At 56.0% G+C, this 26,788-nt stretch overlaps 2 protein-coding genes across 7 annotated transcripts; both read left to right on the forward strand.

The window, feature by feature from the left end:
• The first annotated feature begins 1,006 nt into the window (after positions 1-1,006).
• TMEM222 (transmembrane protein 222) lies at positions 1,007-14,714 on the forward strand. Of its 5 annotated transcripts, XM_086330563.1 has the most exons (6): positions 1,007-4,071; positions 9,345-9,429; positions 10,706-10,737; positions 12,232-12,328; positions 12,429-12,559; positions 13,650-14,714. In XM_086330563.1, exons 1-6 carry the CDS (start codon positions 3,875-3,877, stop codon positions 13,735-13,737), a joined length of 630 nt encoding a protein of 209 aa, XP_086186689.1. In that variant the 5' UTR covers positions 1,007-3,874; the 3' UTR covers positions 13,738-14,714. The 5 variants fall into 5 exon arrangements, 4 of the variants coding, with proteins under 4 accessions (XP_086186689.1, XP_086186684.1, XP_086186698.1 ...); XM_086330558.1 differs by lacking the exon at positions 10,706-10,737 and having other exon boundaries at positions 3,133-4,071; XM_086330582.1 differs by lacking the exons at positions 1,007-4,071; positions 9,345-9,429 and adding an exon at positions 9,615-9,764.
• Positions 14,715-17,793: 3,079 nt separating this feature from the next.
• Positions 17,794-26,672, forward strand: SYTL1 (synaptotagmin like 1). 2 transcript variants are annotated; one of them, XM_086330650.1, is made up of 15 exons: positions 17,794-17,951; positions 20,055-20,283; positions 21,255-21,454; positions 21,603-21,675; positions 21,751-21,796; positions 22,222-22,306; positions 22,927-23,012; positions 23,175-23,288; positions 23,499-23,665; positions 23,932-24,028; positions 24,582-24,740; positions 25,017-25,095; positions 25,214-25,313; positions 26,028-26,233; positions 26,443-26,672. In XM_086330650.1, exons 2-15 carry the CDS (start codon positions 20,093-20,095, stop codon positions 26,580-26,582), a joined length of 1,743 nt encoding a protein of 580 aa, XP_086186776.1. In that variant the 5' UTR covers positions 17,794-17,951; positions 20,055-20,092; the 3' UTR covers positions 26,583-26,672. The 2 variants fall into 2 exon arrangements, with proteins under 2 accessions (XP_086186776.1, XP_086186786.1); XM_086330660.1 differs by lacking the exon at positions 17,794-17,951 and adding an exon at positions 18,823-18,980.
• Positions 26,673-26,788: the final 116 nt, after the last annotated feature.

Here is a 26,788-nt window from a genome sequence, read left to right on the forward strand (position 1 = left end):
TCATTCCTATTTTAGGTCGGGGTGTGTGTTGGGGGAGGGGTAGCTATGAGCTCTATCAATCCTCTCCTGAGCTGTCTGTTAGAGGAGCTTCTTCCAGGACACTGCTGTGATCCTCTGAGCCTGGAAGGGAGTGTTAGGCCTTGGTGGAGATACCCCATCTGTCTGTGCGTGATAGGGGTGGCAGCAGCAGAGGAGGCAAGGACACGGGCCACGGAGGCTTTCACATTGGGTAAGAGAACCAAGGTGACGTGTACAAGTGGAAGGCGGCCCTGTGAACAGGCTGTGATGGGGAACAAGCCTAGGACAGAGGCTCCAGAGGAGTCAGAGAAGGAGCTGGCTTCTCCCTCCAGGTACCTGGAATTCTCCAGGCAAGAATAGTGACTCTTTGAGACCCTATGGACTATAGCCTGCCAGGGTCCTCTGTCCGTGCAATTCTCCAGGCAAGAATACTGAAGTGGGTTGCCATGCCTTCCCCCAGGGGATTTTCCTGACCCGGGGCATGGCAACCCACTCCAGTATTCTTGCCTGGAGAATCGCGTGGACAGAGGAGCCTGGCAGGCTATGGTCCATAGGGTCACAAAGAGTCAGACATGACAGAAGCAACTTAGCACAGCACATGGACCCCTTCAGGTACCTGCCTCTTCTCATGTCCCTGCTTCTGCAGCTGCTTAGACCAAGGGTAGGAGGATGCAGGCCATGGGGAAAGGGGCTGGGGCTCTCTAGTCAGACCCTGCTCAGCACTGTGCCTACCAACATCCATGGGGCCCTTAAAACTCTTGGGGCACTGTCAGGTAGCAGCTAACAAGCTAGGTTCCTGCCCTCAGACTGGCTGTAGCTGTCATACTAAGCTTATAAGTATTTGTCATTCATTCAGTTTAGCAAATACTGATTAAGGAAATGCTCTGTGCTATGGACGGAGGAGCCTGGTGGGCTGCAGTCCATGGGGTCGCTGAGGGTCGGACACGACTGAGTGACTTCACTTTCACTTTTCACTTTCATGCATTGGAGAAGGAAATGGCAACCCACTCCAGTGTTCTTGCCTGGAGAATCCCAGGGATGTGGGAGTCTGGTGGGCTGCTGTCTGTGGGGTCGCACAGAGTCGGACACGACTGAAGTGACTTAGCAGCAGCAGCAGCAGCAGACACTAATAGGCATTGGTTTTACAAAAGCGAATAAGACAAATACAGTGTCTTCCTTCAAGGAGTTTCCAGCCTAGTCGGGGAGTCCAACAAGACATAGCCACAAACGTGCTGCAAAGGAAAAGAACAAGGCATTCCAGGAGCTTTCTCATTCAGATTGGGAGGCCAGGGAAGAGCTCTCTGAGAAAGCGACTTTAATCTGTGACTTGCAGGATGAATGGAAGTTAGCCAGTTTTGGAGGCAGTAGGGGCATTTCAGGTGAAAGAGAACAATATGTGCCAAGTCCGTGGGGTATGAAACAGCATGGCCCATGAGCGGAACTGAAACAGGCTGTAGGATGGTGAACAAGTAAGCGGAAGGGCATGATGCAGGGCCTTGTGAGCCACGGCGTATTTGCGTTTTATCTAAAGTGCCATGGGAAGCCACTGAAGGCCGTAGAGTAAATGTGGTGCTTGTGTTAGTCCTTGCAGATTTGTGGCAGACTCTGAGAAAGGCTGACTTTGGTTGTTTATTCATCCATATACACAATAAATGTTTAAAGAGCACCCACTGGCCCTTTGCTAGAATTACGGGTTGACAGTGATAGAAGAGGCATGTCTAAGGTATAGATTTTCCTTGGAGACCTTCCTCCAGAAGAGATGAGACAGGTATAGTCAATGAATCAAGACGCAGTTCCCTCATTCCACAAACATATACTGTACACCTCTTCTATATCTGTGCCAGGTGCTGGCTGTTGCCCTTCACAGATCACACACATGGGCCACAGGAGAGGCACAAACATACTCAAAAGGATTTTGAGTGGGTGAGAATCATTTTCAGCTGTGATATCTGTGAGGCCTTTATAAAAACATCCATTTAGTCACTCTGTAAATCAGGAACTATCTAGTGGGCATCTGCTCTGCACCAGAACAGTGCGAGCTACTGAAATTAAGGACCTTAGAGTTCCAGAACAGAGGTAGACGTACACCCCAAAAATGCATTAAAATATTAGGCGCCAAAAATAGACCAGCATCGAAAGAGGGTAATTCAATGGAAAAAAATCTTCCCCAAAATGCACAGCTCCCACCTTTCTGAGTGGCTGTAGCCATACCTCTCACCAGCTTAATTGTGAGCTGCTGCCTTCCTTCTTTGTCCTCCCATTTCCCCTTCCCACTCCAGCAGATTCCATTTCCTTTGTCTATCTTGGCATCTGTTTAAAAAGCCCAAAGAATTCAGGATTTGAGCCTGGCTTCTTCATATGATACTGTGTGATCTCAGACAATTACTTAACTTCCCTGAGTCTCATTTTTGCCAATTGTACAATGAAGGGATGGGATCACATCTAAGGCTTGTGATTTACTCCAGCCAAGGTGATATTCACACTCCTGCGCATTGCTCTGCAAGGCCTTCCTTTCTTTGCACCACTGCACGCACCCATCCTGGAGCCACCTGGCAAACATCAGGACTCGGTTCAAATATCTCCAGGCAAGTTTTCCCTACTTCTACACATATGCCACACATTATTTTAGCTTATCCTTCCTTTATGCTACCACTACCTCATGAAAGACCACAGAATGAAAAAGAGAGGGAAACAGACTTGGAGTTGAGTCCTGGCCACTTACCTCACCTCTTAAGCCTCAGTTTCTCACTGGTAACGTGCGGGAAATGGAAACAGTGACAGACTTTATTTGGGGAGGCTCCAAAATCACCACAGATGGTGACTTCAGCCATGAAATTAAAAGACTTGCTCCTTAGAAGGAAAGTTATGACCAACCTAGACAGCATATTAAAAAGCAGAGACATTACTTTGCCAACAAAGGTCCGTCTAGTCAAGGCTATGGGTTTTCCAGTGGTCATGTATGGATGTGAGAGTTGGACTATAAAGAAAGCTGAGCACCAAAGAATTGATGCTTTTGAACTGCGGTGTTGGAGAAGACTCTTGAAAGTCCCTTGGACAGCAAGGAGATCCAACCAGTCCATCCTAAAGGAAATCAGTCCTGAATATTCATTGGCAGGACTGATGCTGAAGCTGGAACTCCAATACTTTGGCCACCTGATGCGAAGAGCTGACTCACTGGCAAAGACCCTGATGCTGGGAAAGATTGAAGGCCGTAGAAGGGGACAACAGAGGATGAGATGGTTGGATGGCATCACCAACTCGATGGACATGAGTTTGAATAAACTCCAGGAGTTCATGATGACCAGGGAGGCCTGGCTTGCTGCAGACCATAGGGTCGCAAAGAATCGGACAGGACTGAGGGACTAAACTGACTGAACTTTTGTTCGCCTGTCTAGGGGCTTCCCAGGTGGCGCTAGAGGTAAAGAACCCGCCTGCCAATGCAGGAGACATGAGACGTGGGTTCGATCCCCTGGTCGGGAAGAGCCTCTGGAGGAGGGCATGGCAACAATTCTCGCATGTCTAACCAGTTTGTGGGGATTAAAAACAATGTATGTCAGGCGCGTCGCACCTAAGGAGCGCCCAATAAGTAGAGACTGCACCACACCTCTCAGAAACCCTCAGCGTACTGAATTACTGAGTGCTTAATGAAGCTCTAGCACTAGACTGCGGGAATGCCCTCAGGCAGCGCCTCGCCGCCCGCGCAACGGCGCGGCGCTGGTGGGCGTCGGGCCCAGAGGGACGCGGCTCCTATTCCCGGGGGGAAACCCAAGCCGGGCGGACCCCATCTTCGGGAAGTGACGCCGCCACCCAGCGAGCGGCACTGGAGCAGGGGCTGGGCGGGTAGGGCGCACGCAGCATGGCGGAAGCGGAAGGGAGTTCGCCGCTCCTGTTGCCGCCGCCGCTGCCTCCCCCGCTCGGGATGGCGGAAGTGGAGGCGCCGACGGCGGCCGAGACGGACAAGAAGCAACTTAGCGGTGCTGGCAGCGGCGCCATGGACGTGGAGCGGAGCCGCTTCCCCTACTGCGTGGTGTGGACGCCCATCCCGGTGCTCACGTGAGTCTTCTCTGGCATTCGGCCGGGACAGGGAGAGATGGGCCGGCGCGTTGTCCTCCGGCGGCCCCGGGCCAGCCTCCGGGCCCAGCGCGCAGCAAAGCCTTCCCGAGGGGCCGGGGTTCATCGGTACCCCGCCACCCGCGTGTTGCCAGTGGTGCTGACGGATGGGACCGGCTCCTCGCTCTCGTTACACCTGGTCTGATCTGAGAGACAGTTGTTGACCGTGGAGAGGTTCAGAGGCTGGGAAGCTCAGGACCTGTGGGCGTACAGAAAAGGGGCCCCTTGACTTAGTGTGAGAGAGACATCTTCATTCATTCACTGGCTTATTCATTCATTAAACAGCCGATTACTGGTCACTTCCTGTACGCAAGACATCCTGCTGGGTCCGGAGGCCCAGAATGGAAGTTTGGTTGGAACCACACTGACTCCTGGGATGTCGTCATTGGAAGGGCCCCCAGAAATATCACCACACCATCTCTGTTGCAAAGCGCGTCAGGCAGTCTGCCCATCAGACCAAAGTTATTTCTATAGCATCAGATCAGCCTTTGTCAGAAAAGAAAGCAAGTGCTCCAGAAAGTGCTGGCGCCTTGTAGCAAGGAGCCGCGGGGTTAGGGAGGTAGGGAGCTGGTTTGCCCTGGTGCTTCAGCCCTGACAATTGATGATAACCATTACCCCCCCGTGCTGGACACTTGGCTAAGCTCTTTTACACTCATTTTCTCTGAATTTCACAGCCACTTTCTGAGGTAGGAATTATAGTCTCAGATGATGGATCTCTACCATTAAATGTCTTGATCAGGTTCACACGAAAGTAAGCAAAGCCATGCCCAACACCGTTTTCTGACTTGCTCTCTTTTGACCACAACCTGTTCCCTCTCACCTGATGGAATAGACTTATTTGTTCCCTGTATCAAAAACAGCCAGGTGGTATGGAGATCATTTTTGTCCTTATATGTTTCTGATTCTAAAATGAGCTCTTTTTCTTAAGTCTTGCATCATGTTAAAATACTTCTGTTGTTTCTGTTTCAAATGCTTTTGCATTTGTTTAAGAATGTCCAAGTCTGAGTCCTTTAAAAATAAAAATATTTAAGAAAGTATTTTCATTGATTAACTCAATATTCCTTTTAACACACCTGCTCAGTGACTCCTGTGTGCCTAGAATAGTTCTAGGTGATAAGAATATACAGTGGTGAGTAAAGCAGGTATGACCCTGGCTCTCAGTTAAATCATGGTGGAAGAAGATAGACAGTAAACAGGCGAACTATAAAAGAACTGATAGTGATTAGTGCTATGAAGAAAGTAAAATGTTAATGTGAGAATAAGTGGGAGGGAATGTATTGATTTTGCTAAAAATTGTGTTGTTATCCCAAGATCTCTCTGGTTTTCCCCTGTTCTCAAAAACACTTTTGCTGAGTCCTCTGCCCTTCAGACCTCTGGTAGCAATGTTGAGTGGAAGCACCACAGTCCCCAGTCATCGGGGCCAGAAGCAGCGCACACTCCGTTTCTATGTAGATCTGTGTACAGGTGTTCATAAGATGAATCTAGTGCCCCTGTCAGAGGGCTCATGTTCCCATCACAGGACTCGCCCTCCAGCAGGAGAGAGAGGTGGACCAGTGTGTGCCTTATGGTGATTGCTGACGTCAGGTGCAGAGCTAGGGACGGATGGGGCACAAGGGACTGTCATTGATTTTGGAGAGGCAGTATCAGAGAGGAGGCAACTGAACCCAGAGATCTGTCTGTCCCCTCAGAACTGTTGATGATTCTGCGTGAAAAGCCTGATAACAGCTACGGCTGCTACAGAAAACAGCAAAGAGTAGATACTTACTCTGTTCTGGGCTCTGTTCTAAACATTTATATTCACTGTCTCATTCAGTCCTCACATCAACCTAAGGAAACAAATACTATCACCCCCATTTTCTAGATGAGGAAACAAAGGCTTTGAAGCCAGCATAGGGCTTTTTCCACTGAAATACTCTACCTTACTAGGTAGAGGTCCAGGGGCAGTAACTCATTCATTCAACAAGCAGATCTTGAGGCCCTTTTGCACGCTAGGTCTGAATATACGGTAGTCCACAAAGCAGCTTTGGAGCTTGCCTTCACAGAGCTTCCAGACTGACACACACTTTGAGAGTTTCTTCTCTGGGCTTCCCCAGGCGCAGGCGCTGTCACTGTCTCTAGTCTTTATTCTGACCTCCAGCGCAGCCATGGTATGTGGAGTACTGGTCAAAGCCATACCTTTGCCCCAACCAGATGAAAGAAATTGAGGGGAAGAGGGGGAGAGGGATCTTGAGATTAGGGTCTGAGAGGTCCGAGGCCTTTCCCATAATCCTGAATGTCTGTGCTGTGGCCACTATGAATCTTCAGCAACTTATATACCAGTCCAACCAGTCATATAGCAAGTATTTATTATACACCTCATGATAACTACATTGAGCAACTACCAAGTACAAGGAAGTGTCAGGCATTTTGCAAGCATATCCTATTTGATCCTCACGATTAGGCCACACTGAGGCACTGTCATTAGCGTTTGCCTCTCACTGAGAGATGGGAGTGAGCGCCTGCCCAAAACACAGTCCAGACTCCACCCAGGTCTGACTTCAGAGCCTGACTCCACTCTTAAATGCAGGACATTCACTCATTCAGCATTTAGTCAATGACTGCTTGGCTCCAGTCATGTGCCAGGCACTGCCTGTGGGCTACTCTAATACTGAAGAGAAAATCCCTGCTCTCTTGGAGTTTACGTGCTAGTGGGGAAAGACGGGGGCTTTCCAGGTGGCACTAGTGGTAAAGACCCTGCTTCCCATTGCAGAAGACAGAGATGTGGGTTCGATCCCTGGGTCTGGAAGATCTCCTGGAGTAGGAGATAACCCACTCCATATTCTTGCCTGGAGAATCCCATGGACAGAGGAGCCTGGCAGGCTACAGTCCATAGCATCGCAGACACGACTGTTAGACATAACTGAGGCAACTTAGCACGCAGGCACGGGGAAAGACAGTGACCATATCAGTGAACAAGGTAATCTGAGATTGTAGTAGATGCTATGAAGAAATTAAAGCAGAGTAATGGGATCTGGGGTACCTGGGGTTGTGTGTGGCCACTTTAGATGGCATCATCAAGGAAAACCTCCAAAGTTGATGCTTGAGCTGAGGCATCAATGATAAGAAGCAACCAGCTATTCGAAGCTCTAGAAGACAGTTTGGGATGAAAGCCAAAGCAAAAAACAAAAAAAGCATTGAGGTGGGAGGACTTGCTGTGTTTGATGAACCAGAAGTGGGCAGTGTAGCTAGAGAAAAGAGTGAGGTGGCATCAGAGGATAAGCAAGACGAGACTATTCTGGAAGGAGTTTGGAGTATAAGTGTAACAGGAAGCCTTCAATGAATGTCAAAGCAAGGGAATGACGGGATCTGGATTACGTTCTTAAAAGACCACTTGAGAATTCCCTGGTGGTCCAGTGGCTAGGATTTAGGCTTTTCACTGTGGGGGCCTGGGTTCAATCTCTGGTGTGGGAACTAAGATCCCTCAAGCCATGTGACAGCAAAAAAATTTAAAACAGACCACTCGGTCCCCACCGTCCTTTCAGGTCCTCAAGCTGCAGCCCAGAAGTGCTCCATTCTGTCGTCATAAAACCACCCAGTTTCCTTTGAGAGATCTTGTGAAGCCATCTGCTTCTCACCACCCCACCACCAGTACTCTGCTTGGGATCACTGTCACCTCTTGCCAGTGTTCCAGAAGAGCCTCTGAACTCCTGTCCTCCCATTCTCCAGGCACAGGCAGCGCTTTGCTTCCTTTGGAGTTCTGCTTTCTTCTTCTTGACATCCTGTCCTTTCACAGGTCTGGGTTAAAGGTCACCTCCTGTGTAACGTCCTAGCCCCACATAATTGTTTTCCTGGGGCTGCATCTCTAGGCTTTTCTCCACCTCTCCAGCAGGCAGCCTTAAAATCACACTTGCCTGCTGGCCCTGTGAGGCCGTTTTTTTGCCCCCTGTGAGTCCTTCTTAAACTGATCAGTCTCTCTACCACCTAGTTCCTGTGGAGCCATGGTTCTCAGACTGCAGACAGATCTGGAGTTCCTATGTGTTTTGCATATAGGAGTCCTACTGAGATTTGGGTTTTTGTAAATGCCTGTGACTTGGAAAAGTTTGAACTCTCAATTCCTGTGATACACTGTGCTTTTGTCTGGATCTCTACCACATTCTTCATCAGTTCCTCAGAGGAAGCTTCTGAACTACCCCCACCCAACACACATACACACACACATATATATTGGTTGAAATGCTCCCCCCTACTTTTCTAAAAATAACTTTTTATTGAGATATAAGATATAGCATAAAGGGTACAAATCTTAAGTGTATGGGTCAGTGAAGTCCCCATATGTGTGTGCTCACGTCACCCAGGTCAAGAAAGGACATTTTTAGTATCCAGGGGAGCTCCCTTGTGCCTGTCAGTTCTGCAGAAATAACCCATCTTCTCCCTCCAGCACAATAGATTAGTTTTGCCTTTTCTTGAACTTTACATAAACAGAATACTATGCATGCATTTTTGTGTGAGATTTCGTTTACTCTGCTTATGCCTGTGAAGATCTGTGTTGTATGTAACAGTTGATTCTTTCTCGTTGTTACCTGCTATTCCACTGTGTGACTATACCCCAGTCTACGTGCCCGTTTTATTATTGTTGGACATTTAGCTTATTTCTGGTTTTTAATCAACTTTACTGTGGTATAATCACATACGGTAACGTGCATGGACTTGTAAGTGTGCAGTTCAGTGAGGATTGACAGATGTTTTTTCTAGCTATGTGTTTTTCTTCTTTTAAAAATTTTCTTTTTCTTTTTTCCTGCTATTTTTTAATAAAGGTGCCGTGAATGTTCTTGTCCACAGCTTTGGTGGACACTGGCACCAAAGGTTTGCTTTTGTGGGGTGTATACTCTGGAGTGGAGTTGCTGAGGTAGAGGGTATAGTGCCCGTATGCGAAAGCTGTAGAAACGGCTTATACTCCCAGCAGCAGTGAAGGAGCATTCCTGTTGCTCCACGTCCGCACCTCACTCAGTGTTACTGTCCTTGAGTTTAGCTGTGTTGTGGGCACGCGGATTCCCCGCTCTGTTAGTTGTCTGCACTAGCCTCTCTTCCCTACTCCCCCGCCCCTCACACCACCCTCATGGGCACTCGTCACATGTATTATACTCATCTGCTCTCAGCCGGATGGAGTGTCCCAGCTCTGTCTGACCAGCCGAAAGACTCCCCTGAGCTCTGCCCTTCCATGTCCTTTTTTCTCACAGGTGGTTTTTCCCCATCATCGGCCACATGGGCATCTGCACATCCACAGGAGTCATTCGGGACTTTGCTGGCCCCTACTTTGTGTCGGTGAGTTCCCCGTTCTGCCCGCTCTGGAGGGCTCTGAGGCTCCCGTGGAATGCTGGCCTATCTTGCCAGCAGGCAGCCTTCCTGTGTCCCCAATATCCAGAGAGTGCAGCTGCCCCGCAGTCCTGGCCCTGGCCCTCTGCTCCCCACCAGTATTTTGACCCCGTTTCCCCTTCTCTTGCCTCCAGGACAGGCCGGGAGGGCAGTGTGGCCAGAAGGAGTCTTAAGTAACTGACCCAGCCCTTGGCCCACCCGGGGGTACCAAGACATGGGTAGGGGTTAGAGGCAAGAGTGGAGAGTCAGACCATCCTGGAACTACATCTCTGGACCTTCAGAAGGTGGGAGTCACAAGGTGGGGGCACATGGGAGGCTGACCTGGTCCCCTGGGTGTGGCCATGGAGAAGAAGGGGCAGGCCTTCTAGAGGAACCAGCTGTGTTCTCAGGTCTGCTCCCCGGGGCTGGGCCCATGTTAGGGGCAGTGGGCTTGCTCCAGATAAGCAGGCAGCATCCTGCCTATTTCAAGGTTGCAGCTTCCTCTCCATCAGAAACTAAACGAACGAGTGTGACAGTACCAACCTGTCTGATTCATACTTACCATGATCTCTAACACCACAGAGGTCTTTCCTAACCCTTACTTTCAGTGTCATACACGTTGATGAGAATTCATCTCTGACCAGCTCTGTGAGCAGATGCTAAACCCAGACTCTGTCCCTGTGCAACTCCTGCACTCCGCATCTTGTGCGGCAGGTCTAGGACTCGGCTATAACATCTCCCTCAAAGGAGGCCTCTTGAGACCCAACCTCTGTCCCCCCACAACCCACCCCGCGTCCTGCTCCGACTGCAGTCACACTGCCAGACTCCGTGTGGGCCACCACTGTCGGGTCAGGAGGTCAGAGGGTGTCTTCATTCATACTATCAAGGAAACCACCTCCCTGTGGGCAAAGACCAGAGACTGCCCAGAGAACCTGGAGAAAACCAGGCCCAGAGAGGGTGAGAGAATTACCTGGGAGCCACAGGGAGGGGCAGTCATGCCTGTACCCCGAGTGTCTGGCCTCTGGGCACAGGGCTCTGTGCACTCCTGCCGCATCGCCTTCTTCACGCAGGAAAGCTGCTGCAAGCACTTGAGATACCCCACCAGCCCCAGAGCAGGGCCCACGCCCCACCTCGTGCCCACCCCACATACTTCCTTCTAAGTCGCAACACTTCCACCACCAACCCAGGTCTGTCTTTCTGGCTGGATGCAGGCTCCCCACTGACCTCAGCTCTTGTCCCCCAACAGGAAGACAACATGGCCTTTGGGAAGCCTGCCAAGTAAGTGACGAACATGCGTGTGACTGGCCCTGGAGCCAGGTTCCTCTGCCTGGAGCAGCAGGCCAGGCCTTCTGGGGCACAGCAGGAGCCAGGAGCCTGAGGAGGGGTTGAGGGGGGCGCAGCCAGGGTCCACCAGAGGGTCTGGCCTTGTACCACACATCTCCTGCTCCGGTCCCTGGCCGGGTCCTTTACCCACAGGCCTTCTAGGCCTTGCCTCAGCCCTGCAAGGTCGTGTTCTCAGCTGCGTCGGAAAGGTGAGGGAAAGAAGGAAAAGGTGAGAAATGGAAAGGAGGTGGCAGAACTGGAACTTGCACGCAGGTCTGTCTCCCTCCAAACCTAGACCCTTTCTCCTGCCCCTCAGGGAACAAACACACCATTTAAGGTGTAAGGGAGGCGTTGTTTAGAACTCTGCTGGAAAGTTTTGGTTGGAGAGAATGAAAGCAAATTCAGGCCCTCCTGGAGTATTGCTAGTTTGCATGGGGTTTGGGGACCTCAGTTCTTCTGTCTGGGGGCCTGTCTCTTGTGGCCTGGAGACAGCGCTTCAGTCATCGGTCTGCTCAGGAGAGCGTCAGGTGCCCTGTTGCCCGAGGCAGCGTCCAGGAGGGTGGAGCCCTGGAGGAGTGGGTGTCCTGCACAGCACTGGCAGCCAGGAGCGGGGCTCCCAAGCCCTGCTGGCGTCCTCAGGGGCCTCTGGCCTGGGTGTCTGCTGCTAGCCCACTCTTCAGCAGGAGTCGGAAGGGCACCGGGCACCCGTTTCCAAGCAGGAAGCACCGAGCAGCCCAAGTCCCCAGACCACGTCCCCAGACGGTGGCGGTTTCTCTCTGGTCCAGTCTGTAGGCTCTGTCAAGCCACTCCCCACACAGCAGCCAGAGGGCGCTTGAGCTCCCAGTGCCCCCGCCTGAGAGACCCTGTGGGCCGACCCCCAGCTTGAGGGTCCTGAGCTTTAAGCTCCACCAGCTGTTCTCCTACTCACCCTAGCCTCCCCAGTGAGGCGATGAGGGGAAAGACGGATAAACGCCTCAGGAGGACATTCAGGTCCCCAGACATGGCCCCCTGCCTCCCCACCCTCGGCGTCCAGCCTCCCTCACCCTGTTCCTCCCTCCGAACCCTCCAGCAGTGCCCAGTGTCTTCATTCCTGTATGTGCTGCGAGTGTCATGCCCCTTCCTCCCTTCAGACTGTTCCCTCTGCCTGGAACGTCCACTCCCCACTCCGTGCCTGGCTGCTGCCTCCTGTTTCACACCGGACTCAAGTGTTCCCACCCCACTCCCCACAAGGAAGCCTCTCACACCCCCACTGAGTGAGCCCGTGTCCTCCGCAGGATCTGCGAGGCTGCGGCATGTCACACTGTTCAGCTGCCAGCTGCGTGGCTCTCTCCCTGGACCTGGCTCACCCCTGTAGCCTCCGCGCCCGCTCAGGGCCCCACACGGAGCAGGCGTCAGGGGATACTCGTGGAGCTGAGCCAGTGCCCAGAACGCCCTCTTCCCCCCTCTCAGGTACTGGAAGCTGGACCCCGCTCAGGTCTACGCCAGCGGGCCCAACGCGTGGGACACCGCTGTGCACGACGCCTCTGAGGAGTACAAGCACCGCATGGTAGGTGGGCCACCCCTGGGGGTGGGAAGCAGGGTGGGAGGGCACCCCCTGCCCCTCACGCCCACAGCCCGGCCTGACCCAGCCCTCCCCGCATCTCCAGCACAATCTCTGCTGTGACAACTGCCACTCGCACGTGGCCTTGGCCCTGAACCTGATGCGCTACAACAACAGCACCAACTGGAACATGGTGACGCTCTGCTTCTTCTGCCTGCTCTATGGGAAGTACGTCAGGTAAGCCCCCGGGGCTGCGCGTCCACAGATCCCACCAGGGCCACGCATCCCAGCAGGGCAGCTTCTGGGGCCCAGCAGGGCCAAGCAGGCGCTGATGGGAGCCGCGGAGGTTCTGAAACAACTAGCTGAGCTGGCCGAGAGGGCGTGCCATCTGAGGCCGGCTCTGTCCCCTGCCCACGGTGAGATCTCGGCCCTGGCCTCTCTTAAGCGGCAGCTGCCTTTTGATATAACGGAGATAAAGATGCTGACTCCTTGGGGATGCTGCGCGTGTGCAGAGCCCTGTGCTCAGGTCAAGGGAACCAGGTAGACCTTCGTCCCCTCCCAGCTTCTCTTGCCAGAGGCAGGGTTCTGGGCGATTGGGCCCCCCGTGGTGGCCTGGGAAGCCCTTTGAAGCCACGACCCCATGACTTGTGAGGTAGCACAGGCCATAGTCACGATTCACAGGTAGAGGGAGCTTGGAGAGGTAGAGTGACCCACCCACAGGGCCCCAGCACACACCTGGGCTAGCCTGACCGCCCCTCCAGGCTTCCCTCCAGCTGTGCTCATGGTACAGAGCTTCTGAAAAGGAGGTTCTTTTCAGAAGAATCTTTTGGTCCAAAGGGTTTTAGAGGTCCCCTGGGAAGCCCTTAACTGTGGTCACACAGAGGCTGAGACAGAGCCAGAGTTGAACCCGGGACCCTGACTTCAGCCACAGCCCTGTGCTGACTCTCGCTAGCCCCTCCCCACCTCTTAGGCTGTCTGCACCACACAGACTAAAGACTCCCTGGTTCTCTTGCCAGAGACCCCTCCCCAGACACAGGAGCCATTGTGGATGGAGTCAGGAAGGCCCAGAGGGTGGGCCTGTCTTCCCGTACCCACCCAGTAAGGTGTCCCATCTCCAGGCGCCTGGAACGGCGGCAGCCTGGGACGGGAGCTGGTGGGCCTCCGTAGTGGACCAGTCCCTCAGTTGACCGAGTTCGGGGCTGAGAGGGTGGGTCTGGGAGCTTCCTGGGGGGAGCAGCCCCATCTGGGTGTGCAGGTGGACGGTGTTCTGAGCCGCACACCCACTCCCCAGGCCCCTGCGGCCCACGCGCTCCTCTCTCTCCACCAGCGTCGGCGCCTTCGTGAAGACCTGGCTGCCTTTTGTCCTTCTTCTGGGCATCATCCTGACCATCAGCTTGGTCTTCAACCTGCGGTGATGGCCGCTCCGTGGCCCTGGGCCCACCCAGCTCCTGAGGAGGCAGCCGCCACCCCCCTTTTCACCCCAGATTGTTTGTCCTCGCCCCGAAAGGCAGGGATGGGCCTGGTGGGTTTGACCCGGGGTCTGGGCTAGGTGGGATGGAGTAAAAGGCTGAGGGTGCGCTTGGGGCAGAGGCATTTGCATTTTGTGCCTAACCGGTCGCTCCGAAGCTCCCGGACCCCTCCATCCCAGGCTCGTGACCCCCATCCTCGAGGCACCCTTTGTTCATCTGTCGGAAAAGCCTTAGTTTCCCTCTGGAGCTGGGCTCCCTCTCAGCCCAGTGCCTGGCTGGGGGGAGAAGGGCATTTGGACTCACCAGCCAGGGCAGCCCTGGGGCCAGAGCTGCGCTTGAAGCCCATTCTCCTGCCAGGGCTCTGGTCTCGGGACGAGGGCACCCTGAGAAGTCTCCGTGAGCTCGGTGCCCCAGGGCCTGCCTTCTCCACTGGCCACTGGAATGGCCCAGCAGGACTGACGCCCCCCCCCTGGTGTTTGTCAGAAGCTGCGCTCGGGGTGCTTTGGGCCCCACTGCGGACAGCCTCCAGCCCATGCAGCACTCTCTTCCCACTCTCCCAGGGCCTGCAAGCCCTTGGGCCTATCTTCCCCTGCAGTTTGGGGCCTGGGCTCCCCCAACCAGGCTGGAGAAAGGAGTGATATATCCAGGGTGACCCCTGCAGATCAGAGCAGTGTCACAAAACTTGGCCTCAGCCCCAGGTGTGGACTTGACACTGGTGACTGGACGACCTCCAAGACATTGCGGGGGTGGCTGGTGCAGCCAGCGCCATCAGAGGGCTGAAGGGGAGCTGCTTCTGCCCGCCTCCCACGGCTCCCCCTTCTCTCCAAGATGTGGACGGGCCCGTGCCGCCCCCCCTCACCTCTGCTCCACAGATTCCTTTGTGCGAGCCTCCCTGGACAGGACAATAAAGAATTTTAACTCCAGACCAGGCCTCGTCCTTGTTTTCTCCCTTTGGTGGTCCCTGGGTTCACTGGAGATGTGAGGTCCCTTCAGCTCGTCTTCTGGGTGAACTTGGGTTCCTCTGCCCCCAGCAAGGGGTCTGGTTACAGAAGACATGGCTGTGTCTGGAGCTTAGAGTCAGCGTCCCTCGGGTGTATCCCGCTCGGAGCCTGAGCTATGGAGGTTCCTCATCACGCCTCATCCACCGCCCCGAAGCTGTCTCCCTGAGGCAGGCGGATAGTGAAACCCCTCCCACATTCCCTTTTGGAAGGAACTTGGCAGTGGGATTGGAGGTCAGCGCAGGGATGACCCCAGGGGCCAGGCCGCTGCCCTGCTCCGTGGCGCCTCTGCTTGTCATGGCCTTCGGGGCCCTGCAGTCTAACTCTGCATCCTGGCCTCCACTGAGAAAGGGTAGCGCCCACTCTTGACACCTGCCTGCTTCTGGTCCTCTGCTTTCCACCTGTTGAAGTCATGCCCTTCCCAGCTTGAAAGCCACTCCTTGGCAAAGTCTTTCCTAATCTTGTGCTATGCCAGGTGTCACTTTAGTTGAGCTAGCAAAAGATTGGTCTCTGAATCCTGAAATCCCAAGGATGGCCCTCCAGGCCCTGGATCGGGTGTCCGTCAGCTCACCCCAGACCCTACAGTGTTGCGGTTTGCAAGCCTGGGGGTTCCCCGGGTTAAGGTAGTACCACCTCCCCTCTTAGGAGCTATTCCATTTTCAAAAATCTGTTTTGCACGCTGGGGTCCACCTAAGGTTTGGGGTTAGGTTCTGATGCAGAGGACACAACAGCAGAATGGACAGGAACGTTTTCGGGCCTGCTCACACAGGCCATGTGGTGATGGACCTAAACAGGTGTCATAAAAATCACTGACAGTTACTAAGTGCTGGTAAAGTATGTCATCTACCCTCACCTCAGCCCCATGAGGGTACATGCTGTCATCCCCATCTGAAGATTAAAAAGAGAAGGGATTCCCTGGTGGTCCAGTGGTTAAGACTCTGCCTTGTAATGCAGGGGACGTGGGTTTGATCCCTGGTCAGGGAACTAAGATCCCATGTGCCGCAGGGCAACTAAGCCCGTGTGCTCTGGAGCCCGTGCACCCCAAGGAACGATCCCGTGTGCCCCAACTAAGACCCGAGGCAGCCAAAATAAAATTTAAAATATATATTTTTTAAAAAGCACAGAGAAGTGATGTGATTTGCTCAAGGTCACAAAGGTAGGAAGCATGGAACCACGTTCAAAGGCAGCAACTGGGCTCCAGAGCCCCCCATTTGGAACCACCCCGCGAGGTGGCCCCACTGGAGCACAGGAGGGCAGGTGAGGAGGGGCTGTCCCTGACAAAAAGGGAGAATGGACTCTGGAGGCAAGAGAAAGGGACCTCCTTAAGACAGTCCAATGAGACGGCTGCCATTGTCCGTTTCATAAAGGGATAGAGAGACGCTTACAGAGATTGTCATTGATCCAAGGCCACGGGAGCCATGCGGCAGAGCCAGAATTTTAACCGAGGTCCGGGGCCTCTTAGCCAGGAGTTGCCTGGAGACCAGCCGCAGTGCAGAGGCGCTGAGTGGCGGAGGGTGGGGCAAGAATTCTGCAGTTGAGCTGGGAGCACGCGTGGACCAGGTGGGGGGCGGGCGGGGGGTGTTGAAGGACAGGAAACAGCGCCTGTAGGTAGGCTCTAAGGGTGTAGGACCACTCAAAGCCAGGCAGGGGTCCTGAGGGTCAGGCCGAGGGGCCGGGCAGCCCAAAGGAGGATGGACCGTCTTGGGAGATGATAAGACTCGGCTGGGCAGGCTTGGAGCAGATTTGTTACAAGGGTCAGAGGGTTCCCCTGGCTGTCTGCTGGCACCTTCCAAAGCTGAGGAATGACACAAAAAAGGGCCCTCTGACAGCTGGGCGTTAAAGGGCTGGGGGTAGTGCTGAGGGTGGAGGCCAGGAGGCAAGGGGGAGGAGGCTTCCGAAAGAGACCGGACAGAAACGGAAACCTGGCCAGTGGGACAGCAGTGGAGGTGGGGGACAGATGGCAGAGGGGGCAGCCGGGGAATGGCAGCAAGCGTCAGGAGGCCTGGGGGCCAGGACAGGAGAGCCGGCCACAGAAGTGGAAACTTGGAAACGGGAGGTTAGAGATGGGGAGGGTACAGAGGAGTTGGGGCTGGGAAGAAAGGAGAGTCACAGATACTAGGATAGGAGATCAGAAAGAGGAAGAGAGTATAGAAGCCAGAATAGACAGCAAAGTTTGATGCCTTCCAGGGTGATAGCCGACAGGTGGGGTGTTAGAGAAGCATCCTTGGGTGGAGCCAGGACAGAATAATGGGCAAGGTTGAGGGTGCTGCTGGCCACTCGCCTTCCATTTGGGGAGACTTGGCAGAGGAGGCTGGCATCAAAGTGACGGCTCCCATAGTGGACATTCAATGGCTGTCGCATCTACCCTTGCATATACATGCTTATTAAGGGCCTGTAGGGATCTCATTGCACTCTAGTGAGACCCATCTGAGGAGGGATTATTATCCCCATTTAATAGATACGGGTAACAGCACTTCCTGGGAAGCATGTGTGGACACTGAGGGACAGCGGTTGGGGCTTATGTTGGCCAGAGGACACCTGGTAACCGTGCCAACTGGTTCCAAGCACTTCCATCTCCCTTAGAGGCTCTTCAGGCTCTGCAGCCTGTACTTTGCATAGGAGGAAATTGCAGCTCAGAATGGTTGAGACCTGCTAAAGGTCACACAGCAGCAGAGCAGGAACTCTTCGGGGTTATCTGGCTGCCGTGTGCAATCCTTCCACTGCCCTTGTTCTCAGAAAGGTTTCTAACTTTGCTTTCAAAGCAAGTTTCTATCAGCTCCTTAGTGGGCGGGATGGGGCTGCAACCCATTCTGTGGAAGGCGCAGCAGAGGCTTTGAGGGGTGAGAGCCAGCTCGGGTTACAGGAGCCACAGAGGAAGTCTGCCTAGGAGCTGGAGCCAAGCCCTGGGCCTATCCCACTGACCAGATCAGCTCTGGGTTTGCTGAAAGCCACAGCTGCACCCCTGGGGAGCCAGGAGTCCAGGCCCGGTTTTGCATCGGGCCCTGTGAGAAGGTGTTTCCTCCTCCTCAGTGGGGCAGCCGCCTTGCTGGGCTGCGGTTGAGTCAGCCTTAGGCCCTCACTGCTCTCCTGGTCCCTGAACTTGACTGCCAGGGAGCCGGGGTTACCCCACAAAGGCGTCCCCTCCATTCTGGACCCCTACAGGTAATACACCTTGGGCCGGGGGTCCCCTGCCTGTGCCCAGAGGGGCGGGCACTTCCACCTGGCATCCTGAGTCCCCTCTAGGATCTCGGGGTGTAGGAGGGAGGTGGAACGCGTCTGGGACTGGAGCAACCAGACAAATGGACAGACGCTTAAGCTGACCAATGGATCTGTCCCATGAGGGTCAGAACCATGGGGAGGGCTGGACGCTGGATTCTGCCTCTGGGACCAGAAGGGACTGCAGGGAGGGGGCACTGCTTGGGACCCTGAACTCAGAAGCCCACAGCCCAGCCCTCAACCTCAGGACCAGGGTAGAGTCAATTCCGCAGACCGTCCCTCCGCCTCCACGCTCATACACACACTGGGTAGCCCCAGGGCACCAGGGTACACACCGCCACACACAGCCCCGTCATACACACACAGGCGCACATCCCACCACGCTGTCACCAGAAAGTCACAGAACACACAGTCTCCTGTGCAGCAGCACACAGTGACATGATGCCCAGAGACACACACAGCTACAACACTCACACCCACAAAACATACAGGCTCCCAGATCCACGGTATGCAGACACCTGCCAAGAGCAGAGACTCACAGCAACACCAGGCAACACAGGGGCTCCCACACCAGGCCCCAGAAGCACCCCGAACCCTGCATCTGCAATACCCCGGACCTGCACACAGTAGACGTTCAGGAAATGCTGTTAGCGTGGGCACAGGCATTTCCACAGCGTCATACAGGACACCTGACTGAGACACCCGTCCACCCCCCCGGGAGGGTGGGGCAGGGGCTTGCTCGACGGGCTCGCTGACTCAGCTGGGAGGGCACAGATTGCGGCAAAGCCAGGGCCTGCCTACTGAGCGCCCTCTCCCCACCCTGGCCCTGCCTGGTGCCCCGGGAGGGAAGGGACTGGCAGGGCAGGGGCAGCAGAGACCACCCCGGCCCGTGGGCTCAGGCCCGGCCGCGGGCCCCTTGCCACGTCCACACACCCCCTGGGGCTGCCCAGGTGTTTTCCTTCCGGAGTCACCATGGTACCCGAGCTGCTTTGCAGCACTCAGCCTCCACGGCCAGGACCCCAGCCAGATCCAGGCTGGGGCGTGGGGATCCCATGCGGTCAGAGTAGAGGGGCCTAGGGCCTCTGGGTCAGGGTGCAGGGCTGGCAGCAGGGGCATCCCTGGGCTGGAGACCGCAGGGGGAGTGGGTGCCGCGGTTACCTCCGGGGAGGAAGTTGGGCTGTGGGCTGGGGAGGAGGTTGCCTCAGACAGGAAGGCCCACTGGGCCAGGGCAGGGTGGGGGTGAAGGGTGGAGGGGAGGGACCCAGGTAGGGGGATTCCCAGGGCAGGGGGCCAAGCAGATATGTGTGTGAGCCTGTGTTTCCCAAGCCAGATATGTGTCTGGCTGTGTGTGTGTGTGTGTGTGTGTGTGTGTGTATATTCCCCATGTGTGTGCAGCTGCATTTCTGCATTTAACTAGTCAAACACTTACTGACTATCTGTTGTGTGCACAATTCTGGCTTTAGGGGTGAGGCCCTGGTCTCTCTAGCTTCAAGGCCACAATCCAGTTTCAGGGGTGCAGTATGTGTGTGCAAAAGTCTGTGTGATTTGTAAGTATCTAGGGACACGCCTTTGTCCCCAGACTTACCCTTGTGCAAGTGAAGCCATCTGTGGTCCTTGTCGCCCTTGTGTGCTCTTGCCTGTGTGCAGGTGTAAGAATGTGTGAGGTACAGCTCTTGGTCTGCACATAGATCTGGGTCTATGACTGCCTAGGGCCCTTAATGTGGGACCAGGTATCGTGTGCCTGTTTTTATACAAGGGTCAGTGTGCATGTGTGACCAGGTGTACTTCTCAGTGGGGGTAAGTGTATCTACATGTATCAGTGAGTACACATATGTCTCTGTACATGTCTTGGAGTGTGTCCCTGAGTATGTTCATGGGCCTCTGTAAGTGTGTGTCCATGAGTGCCTGTCATGCCACCTTGATCTCAGCCTTCCTGGGCTTGTACCCTGCCCACCACAGGGGTGTATATTTGGGCAGAAAAGGGCATCTGGCTCCAGGATGTGCCCTGTACAGGGGCAAGGCCTGACCTGACCCTTGGTCTGCCCCCAGGGAGTCACGTGTGCCCAGCCTGGGCGCTGGCCCGGCTGATGCCCCAGAGGGGCCATCCAGCTCCAGAGGGGCCCTGGTCCCTGCCTGGCCTCCTCATGGCACGTGAGCCAGAGCCTGAGGCCGACGGGCTCCTGGATCTCAGCTTCCTGACAGAGGAGGAGCAGGAGGCCATTGCTGAGGTCCTGAAGCGAGATGCCCGCCTGCGCCAGCTGGAGGAGGGACGGATCAGGTAAGGCAGAACAAGGGGAGCCCGGGAAGGGGCTCCGGCCTTGGGAGGCTCAGGTGGCCCCCACCCTGTCCCTTCAAGGTGCAGCTTGTCAGATATCTCAGTAGGCTTTGCTTTTGCCCCCTGGTCTACTTGGCCCTTGGCCCGCTCAGCTCATCACCTCTCCCAACGTGGCTGCACCCGCTCCCTTGCCAGCCTCCCTGCCTGCAGGCTCGCCCTTTCGGGCCCACCGCCATGCTGCAGCCAGAACTCTCCAGATCTACTCTTGGTATCCACTCCTGAAACCTCACACGGTTCCTCAGCGTCCCATCAGCTCCGCACTGCGGTCCACAAGGCCCCCCTGGTTGGTCTCTGTCAGCCTCTCGCATCTCACCTTCCACCAGGAAACCCCACCCCCCGATGCACAGACTCAAAGTGTAGCGCTGCAGCCACTCAGTTGCTCCACAGTCCCTGGACACACCGTTCACTTCTGGGCTGTTCCTCGTGCCTGGAAGAAGCAGTGAAGAGGAGCACCATCAGTAGTGTCTGGGGATGCACAGACACCTACTAGCTTGTAACTTGGACCTCCCCAGCACCGCTCTCCTCATCTGTAAAATGGGGTTAAGGAGCCTACTTCATAGAGTTAGGAAGGGTTATACACAGTCATTTAATGAAGAATAAATATTTTCCTTCTCTACCTGGAGAACTGAATTTGTCCTGGGTAAGAAATTCAAATGTCACTTCCTCTGGGAAGCTCTCCAGGATTCTCAAAGGCAAAGCTGATCTTCTTACATATATATGACTCCTACCTCACTGTAGTGTCCTGGTTTATTCCAGACTCAGTTCCCCACCAACCTGAGCACCTCCAAAGCAGGGATCAAGTCTGATTTACTGTTATATCCCTGGCCCCAGGTACAGGGCCTGCCACACAGAGTGGGTGGCGAGAATGTTTGGTTGCATAAGCGGTGACCGCCATGTCCTCCCCCATCCTCCAGCAAGCTCCGGGCATCACTGGCAGACCCTGGGCAGCTGAAGATCCTAACTGGGGACTGGTTCCAGGAAGCACGCTCCCAGCGGCACCACCACGCCCACTTCGGCTCTGACCTGGTCCGAGCTTCTATCCGCAGAAAGAAGGGCTGCAGGAGTGAGAGGAGCTCCCCAGAGGGGGCAGGTCTTGTGCAGCCCAGCTCACTGGGTATGTGCGGACAAGGAGATGGGGCCCCTGGTACTATGTGACTCTGTGTGGGCACCACCCCTCCATGGGCTGTGGGGAGTGGGTGGGTATCTCCAAGGACCAGACATCCCAGGAGCAGGGGTTCACAGAACGTCTCACCTGGGTGCAGGAGACCAGGCTGGAGGCAGCGATGTGGAGGCCGAGGCTGCAGGGAAAGAGACTGAAGAGGCCCTGGAGCCCAGGTGAGGAGGCGTGGCGGGCAGTGGCGGGTACTTCCCAGTCGGTCCATCCCTGACTACACCTCTCCCTCCTCCCAGGCTCTCCGTAGACGAGGGCCCCCAAGAGAGGTTCATTGAGGCCGAGGTGAGCAATGAGTGACTCAGCGGGCTAACGAGTGCATGTACAGAGTCTCTGGAGGGGAGGTGGAGTGTACTAGGGAAAGAACCCAGCCTGCAAATTAATTGGGAGACCCTGGGCTAGGCCTCTGTCCTCCTCTGTCACATGGGGCTGTGGACCCAGCCTCCAAGGGATGGGGTGGGGGACAGAGCTGGGCAAGGTCCAAGACTCAGATGCCACCAGTGGGGACCCTGGGAGTCAAGCAGAGCAGGCCCTGAAGTGTGAAGGGGCGTGAAGTAAAAGGGCCAGACTAGTCCTGCAGCTGGTTACTGGCTCGGCCCTGAGGGCGGTGTAAAATCTGGAGCTGAAGCCTCTGACCTCTGACCCCATCATAACCTCTGACCCCTTCACCACCAGTCCCCACTGTGACTTCTACCCCTTGCTTCTTTCAGGGACCGGATGTCCCCTCACCACGTGTCTCCACAAAGCCTTCAGAGCAGGAGGAGGAGCCCCAAGCCGAAGAAGATGAGCGGGAAGGTGTGTGTTCAAAGCACCAGGAGGCTGGGGGATCAGAAACAGCTCTGTGTGTGCTGTGTGCTTAGTCGCCCAGTCGTGTCTGACCCTTGCGACCCCATGGACTGTAGCCCACCAGGCTCTTCTGTCCATGGGAGTTCTCCAGGCAAGAATCCTGGAGTGGGTTGCCATGCCCTCCTCCAGGGGATCTTCCCAACCCAAGGATCAAACCCTGGTCTCCTGCATTGCAGGCGGGTTCTTTACCATGTGAGCTTCCCTGGTGGCTCAGATGGTAAAGAGTTTGCCTGCAATGCAGGAGACATGGGTTCGATCCCTGGGTCAGGAAGATCCCCTGGAGAAGAATGGTAACCCACTCCAATATTCTTGCCTGGAAAACCCATGGACAGGGAGTCTGGCAGGCTACAGTCCAGGGAAGCCCAGAGACAGCTATAAGTGACCCCCAAACACCTGTTTTCACCTTTCTCCTCTTGTTTTGGGGGCGGGGAGGCGTGGTCTCCACAGGTGACCGCAGGGCAGCCCTGGGCCTGAACCTGGCTGGTAAACCAGTCCCTCCAAATTTGCTCAGGGGCGGGCTGGCGGGCGGGCAGGGGAGGGGCTCGCTGAGCAGCTTGTGCCCCTCCCAGCCCCTGACCTGGAGCACCCTCTGGTCATCGCCGGAGAGGAGGCGGACCCGGAGATGCAGCCGCCGTCGATGGGAGAGGCTGCCCAGGTAGGCGGGAGCCGCCCGCGGCTGCTCTCAAGACCCGGAGCGGATTCCGGGCGGGGAGCGCCTCTGCCCGAGGCTGCGAGTGTGCGGGACCAGGAAAAGCCGCGGGAGGAGCAAGGGGTACGGGGGCGCCCCGGTCACTTAGTCACTTACTCCCCTCCTGAGACTCAGGCGGCGTCTGAGATGCTGGAGAATGGGGAGGAGAACCCGGGGCCCGACTCCTCGTTCGACCGCATGCTCAGCAGCAGCTCCTCCATGTCCAGCCTCAACTCCTCCACGGTGAGGGGGTGAGGGAAAGGGTCTGGGGGTGGGGGTGGGGACACCTTTCCCCGCATCCCAACACACAACCCCTGCATAACCCCTCCCTCGACCTCACTTCCCCCCATCCCCCACCATTCCCGCGATCTGAACCCTCGGCGCTCCCTCCGCTTCCCCAGCCCCGACGTGAGCCCTGGTCCCCCGCTCTGACCTCCCACCCTCGGTCCGCAGCTGAGCGGCAGCCAGATGAGCCTGTCCGGGGAACCGGAGGCGGGCGCGGTGCAGGTGCGCGGCTCCGTGCACTTCGCCCTGCGCTACGAGCCGGGAGCCGCCGAGTTGCGCGTGCACGTGATCCAGTGCCAAGGCCTGGCCGCTGCACGCCGCCGCCGCTCCGACCCGTGAGTGCCCGACCCCGCGAGGCTGGGGGACTAAGGGGGCCGCGCTCTCCGCCCAACCACGCCGCTTTTCTTGGCCTCAGTTTCCTCATCTGCAAAATGGGAATAACCTTCTTGGGAGACGCAGGCGTTGGGTGATTTAACTCCTATAAAGTGCGGCACGAGGCCTGCCACGCGTTCCAGGCTGTGGCTGGAGCAGGTGCTGCAAGGAGCTGGAAGGGCAAAGTGCCCCCTCCCTTTACCTTCGTTCCTCACCTCCTCCGCTCCAGCTACGTCAAAAGCTACCTCCTCCCGGATAAGCAGAGCAAGCGCAAGACAACAGTGAAGAAAAGGAATCTGAACCCGGTCTTCAACGAGATTCTCCGGGTGAGGTTTCGGCGACGGGGCGGGCCCCATTAATGAACCGAACCCCCGCCCCTTTCTGCAGGGGTAGGGGGCAGGGGCAGACATGGTACTGTCACTCCTGGTCGCTCCAATCCTCTATTCTGCGGGAGGAACGGCTAGGAGGCCCTCGCATTAACTCACCCTCCGGCATTTCGGTCTAGAGGTGGGCACGGCGCTAGTCCAGACCCACATTTACCCGGTCTGGGGCTCCCCGGGATTCCTTCCAGCAAGGAGCGTGGTAGGATAAGGCCCAGCGAACACTCCTACAGCACTGAGGCCGCGGTCTCGACGCTGCTCCATTTCAGTGCACCGCTTTCCCTCATAGCTCAGTTGGTAAATCATCTGCCTGCAGTGCAGGAGACCAGGGTTCGATTCCTGGGTCGGGAAGATCCCCTGGGAGAAGGAAATGGCAATCCACTCCAGTATTCTTTCCTGGAGAATCCCATGGGCAGATGAGCCTGGAGGGCACAGTTCATGGGATCGCAAGAGTCGGACACGATTGAGCGACTTCGCTTTCTTTCTTTCCTGTCCCCAGTACTCTGTCCCGCAGACGGAGCTCCGGGGCCGCGTGTTGAGCCTGTCCGTGTGGCACCGCGAAAGCCTGGGTCGCAACATCTTTCTGGGAGAAGTCGAAGTGCCCCTGGACACGTGGGACTGGGACTCCGAGCCCACCTGGCTCCCCCTGCAGCCCCGAGTGAGCAGCTGGCCCGCGTGGGGAGACCCCGGCCCAGATCTCGCGCCTTTACCCCACCGGGCTTTCCCCCAGTCCCCTTCGCCCTCGAAACCTTAAGGCCCCAGGCAGAGGTCTGGTCTCCGACCGCTGGTGCCTGGGTGGCTCTCGAATTCCCTAGGCGGTTCTCTCGGAGCCCCGCCCCGAGACCCCGCTCCATAGACACGCCCCACCAATGTCTGGGGACCCGTCTTTCCCTAGGTCCTGGTCCCCAGCCCCTGACAAGCCCACCTCTCGCAGGTCCCGCCCTCTCCCGACGACCTTCCCAGCCGCGGGCTGCTCTCTCTGTCCCTCAAGTACCTCCCCGCTGGTTCCGAGGGTGAGTGACCGCCCCCGAGGGTCAAGCCAGAAGGGCCTTGAGAAGCGGGGAACCCGGGTCCCGCAAGGGTGAGGGGACGCTGTTCCCGGGGCAGGGTCTGAGCAGAGTCTCTCCGCAGGCCCGGGACTGCCCCCGAGCGGGGAGCTGCACTTCTGGGTGAAGGAGGTTCAGGATCTCATCCCTTTGCGCTCAGGGTCCCCGGATACTTTCGTACAATGGTGAGGGGCATCGCCACTTCCCGGCTTCCCTTCCTTTCTCCAGCGGTGGAGGGGACTGCTTGCGCAAACGCCTGGAGTCAGGAGAGTGAGGACTCTTTCCAGCAGCTGCATTCCAGTGACTGGCGCTTATAGGACTTGTTGGAGAGCTGAGACTGAGACCTAGCAGGTCTCAAGGGCCAACCTATGGAAGACCTGGAAAACCAGGTTGTGAGGCTTGGTCCTTGCAGTTCAGTGGTTTTCAAAGTAAGCACTGGAGGAATTCTAGGGGTGCCTGCATCTGCTGTCCCACCCTCAGAGAGTAAAACAGAGGCAGGCCCCAGTGAGGTTCTGAGCTCCCAGCCCTGATTTAACCAGAAGCTTTGGTTTCCCTTTAGGTTTTGTACTTCTGAGTAATATTTTGTCTTACAGAAAGAGCTCCAAGCGCCTGCTTTAGAAAAGTGTGGAAATCACTTCTGGGTGGTCTTGAAGGTGACTGAGCTGAGGAGCAGCAGACGGGCATTTCAGGGACTTTACTCTGGGGTCCTATGGATAGGAGTTGTAATTTTTAAAGGCAGGAGATGGAAGTAAAGGTCCCAGCAAGGGTTTGAGGCTGGTTCTCAGGCAGGAACCAGAGGACATGGACATCGCAAGGGAGTGTGGGTAGGACTCGGTGACTGGTGGGTACTGGGGAGTGTGAGGGGGTGGCCACTTGACGTCAGCCCACCTCCCTCACAGCTCAGTGCTGCCTGATGACAGCCGGGCCAGCCGCCAGCGGACAAGGGTGGTGCGACGCAGCCTCAACCCCATGTTCAATCACACCATGGTCTATGATGGCTTCGGGCCTGCTGACCTGCGCCAGGCCTGTGCGGAGCTCTCCCTCTGGGACCATGGGGTCCTGGGCAGCCGCCAGCTGGGGGGCACACGCCTCAGCCTGGGCACCGGTGAGTGGGGCAGAGCCCCGAGGGGACCTGATGCTAAGAGGCCGGGGCTCAGCATGTGGCCTCGGGCAGGTCTCTGTCCTTTCCTGAGCTTGGTGTCCACTGAGAACTGGGGGGGTGACGGTGCATGACCAGGGACCAGTGTTCCTTGGGATCTGGGGTGTCCAACATGACCATGCCTTCCACCCCTTTCCCCCGCCCACTGCATCCAGGCAGCAGCTACGGGCTCCAGGTGCCCTGGATGGACTCCACACGTGAGGAGAGGCAGCTGTGGCAAACCCTCCTGGAGCGGCCATGTGAGTGGGTGGATGGCCTTCTGCCCCTCAGAACCAACCTGGCCCCCAGGACATAGCTGCCTTACATGCTCTACAAAACCCTTCTTTTGGGATCCCCATTTCAGGGCCTGCCCTTGGCTAAAAAATAAAGTTTATTCTGAGGGTAACAAGGGGCTGATGTCTGCCTGGGATGGGGGAGGGGGTTGGTGGTGAAAGTGAAGGGGACCAGAGGAAAGAATTTTAAACTCAAGACATAAAGACCTCAGGGAGCTGGTCCTAGGAC

The sequence above is a fragment of the Bos grunniens genome, chromosome 2 (assembly GCF_055505025.1).
Source record: "Bos grunniens cultivar Pamir isolate PY7600 chromosome 2, Bosgru_T2T1.0, whole genome shotgun sequence".
Classification (NCBI taxonomy): domain Eukaryota; kingdom Metazoa; phylum Chordata; class Mammalia; order Artiodactyla; family Bovidae; genus Bos; species Bos grunniens.

What these genes read in the sequence shown, in the direction of transcription:
- TMEM222 (XM_086330558.1), top strand. Translation starts at nt 3,690, where the DNA reads ATGCCCTCAGGCAGCGCCTCGCCGCCCGCGCAACGGCGCGGCGCTGGT. An exon ending in AGGAGTACAAGCACCGCATG is followed by an intron (nt 12,329 to 12,428) that starts GTAGGTGGGCCA and finishes CCGCATCTCCAG; the next exon opens with CACAATCTCTGCTGTGACAA. An exon ending in CTCTATGGGAAGTACGTCAG is followed by an intron (nt 12,560 to 13,649) that starts GTAAGCCCCCGG and finishes TCTCTCCACCAG; the next exon opens with CGTCGGCGCCTTCGTGAAGA.
- SYTL1 (XM_086330650.1), top strand. Translation starts at nt 20,093, where the DNA reads ATGCCCCAGAGGGGCCATCCAGCTCCAGAGGGGCCCTGGTCCCTGCCT. An exon ending in CGCCGCCGCCGCTCCGACCC is followed by an intron (nt 23,666 to 23,931) that starts GTGAGTGCCCGA and finishes CCTCCGCTCCAG; the next exon opens with CTACGTCAAAAGCTACCTCC. An exon ending in ACGCCTCAGCCTGGGCACCG is followed by an intron (nt 26,234 to 26,442) that starts GTGAGTGGGGCA and finishes CACTGCATCCAG; the next exon opens with GCAGCAGCTACGGGCTCCAG.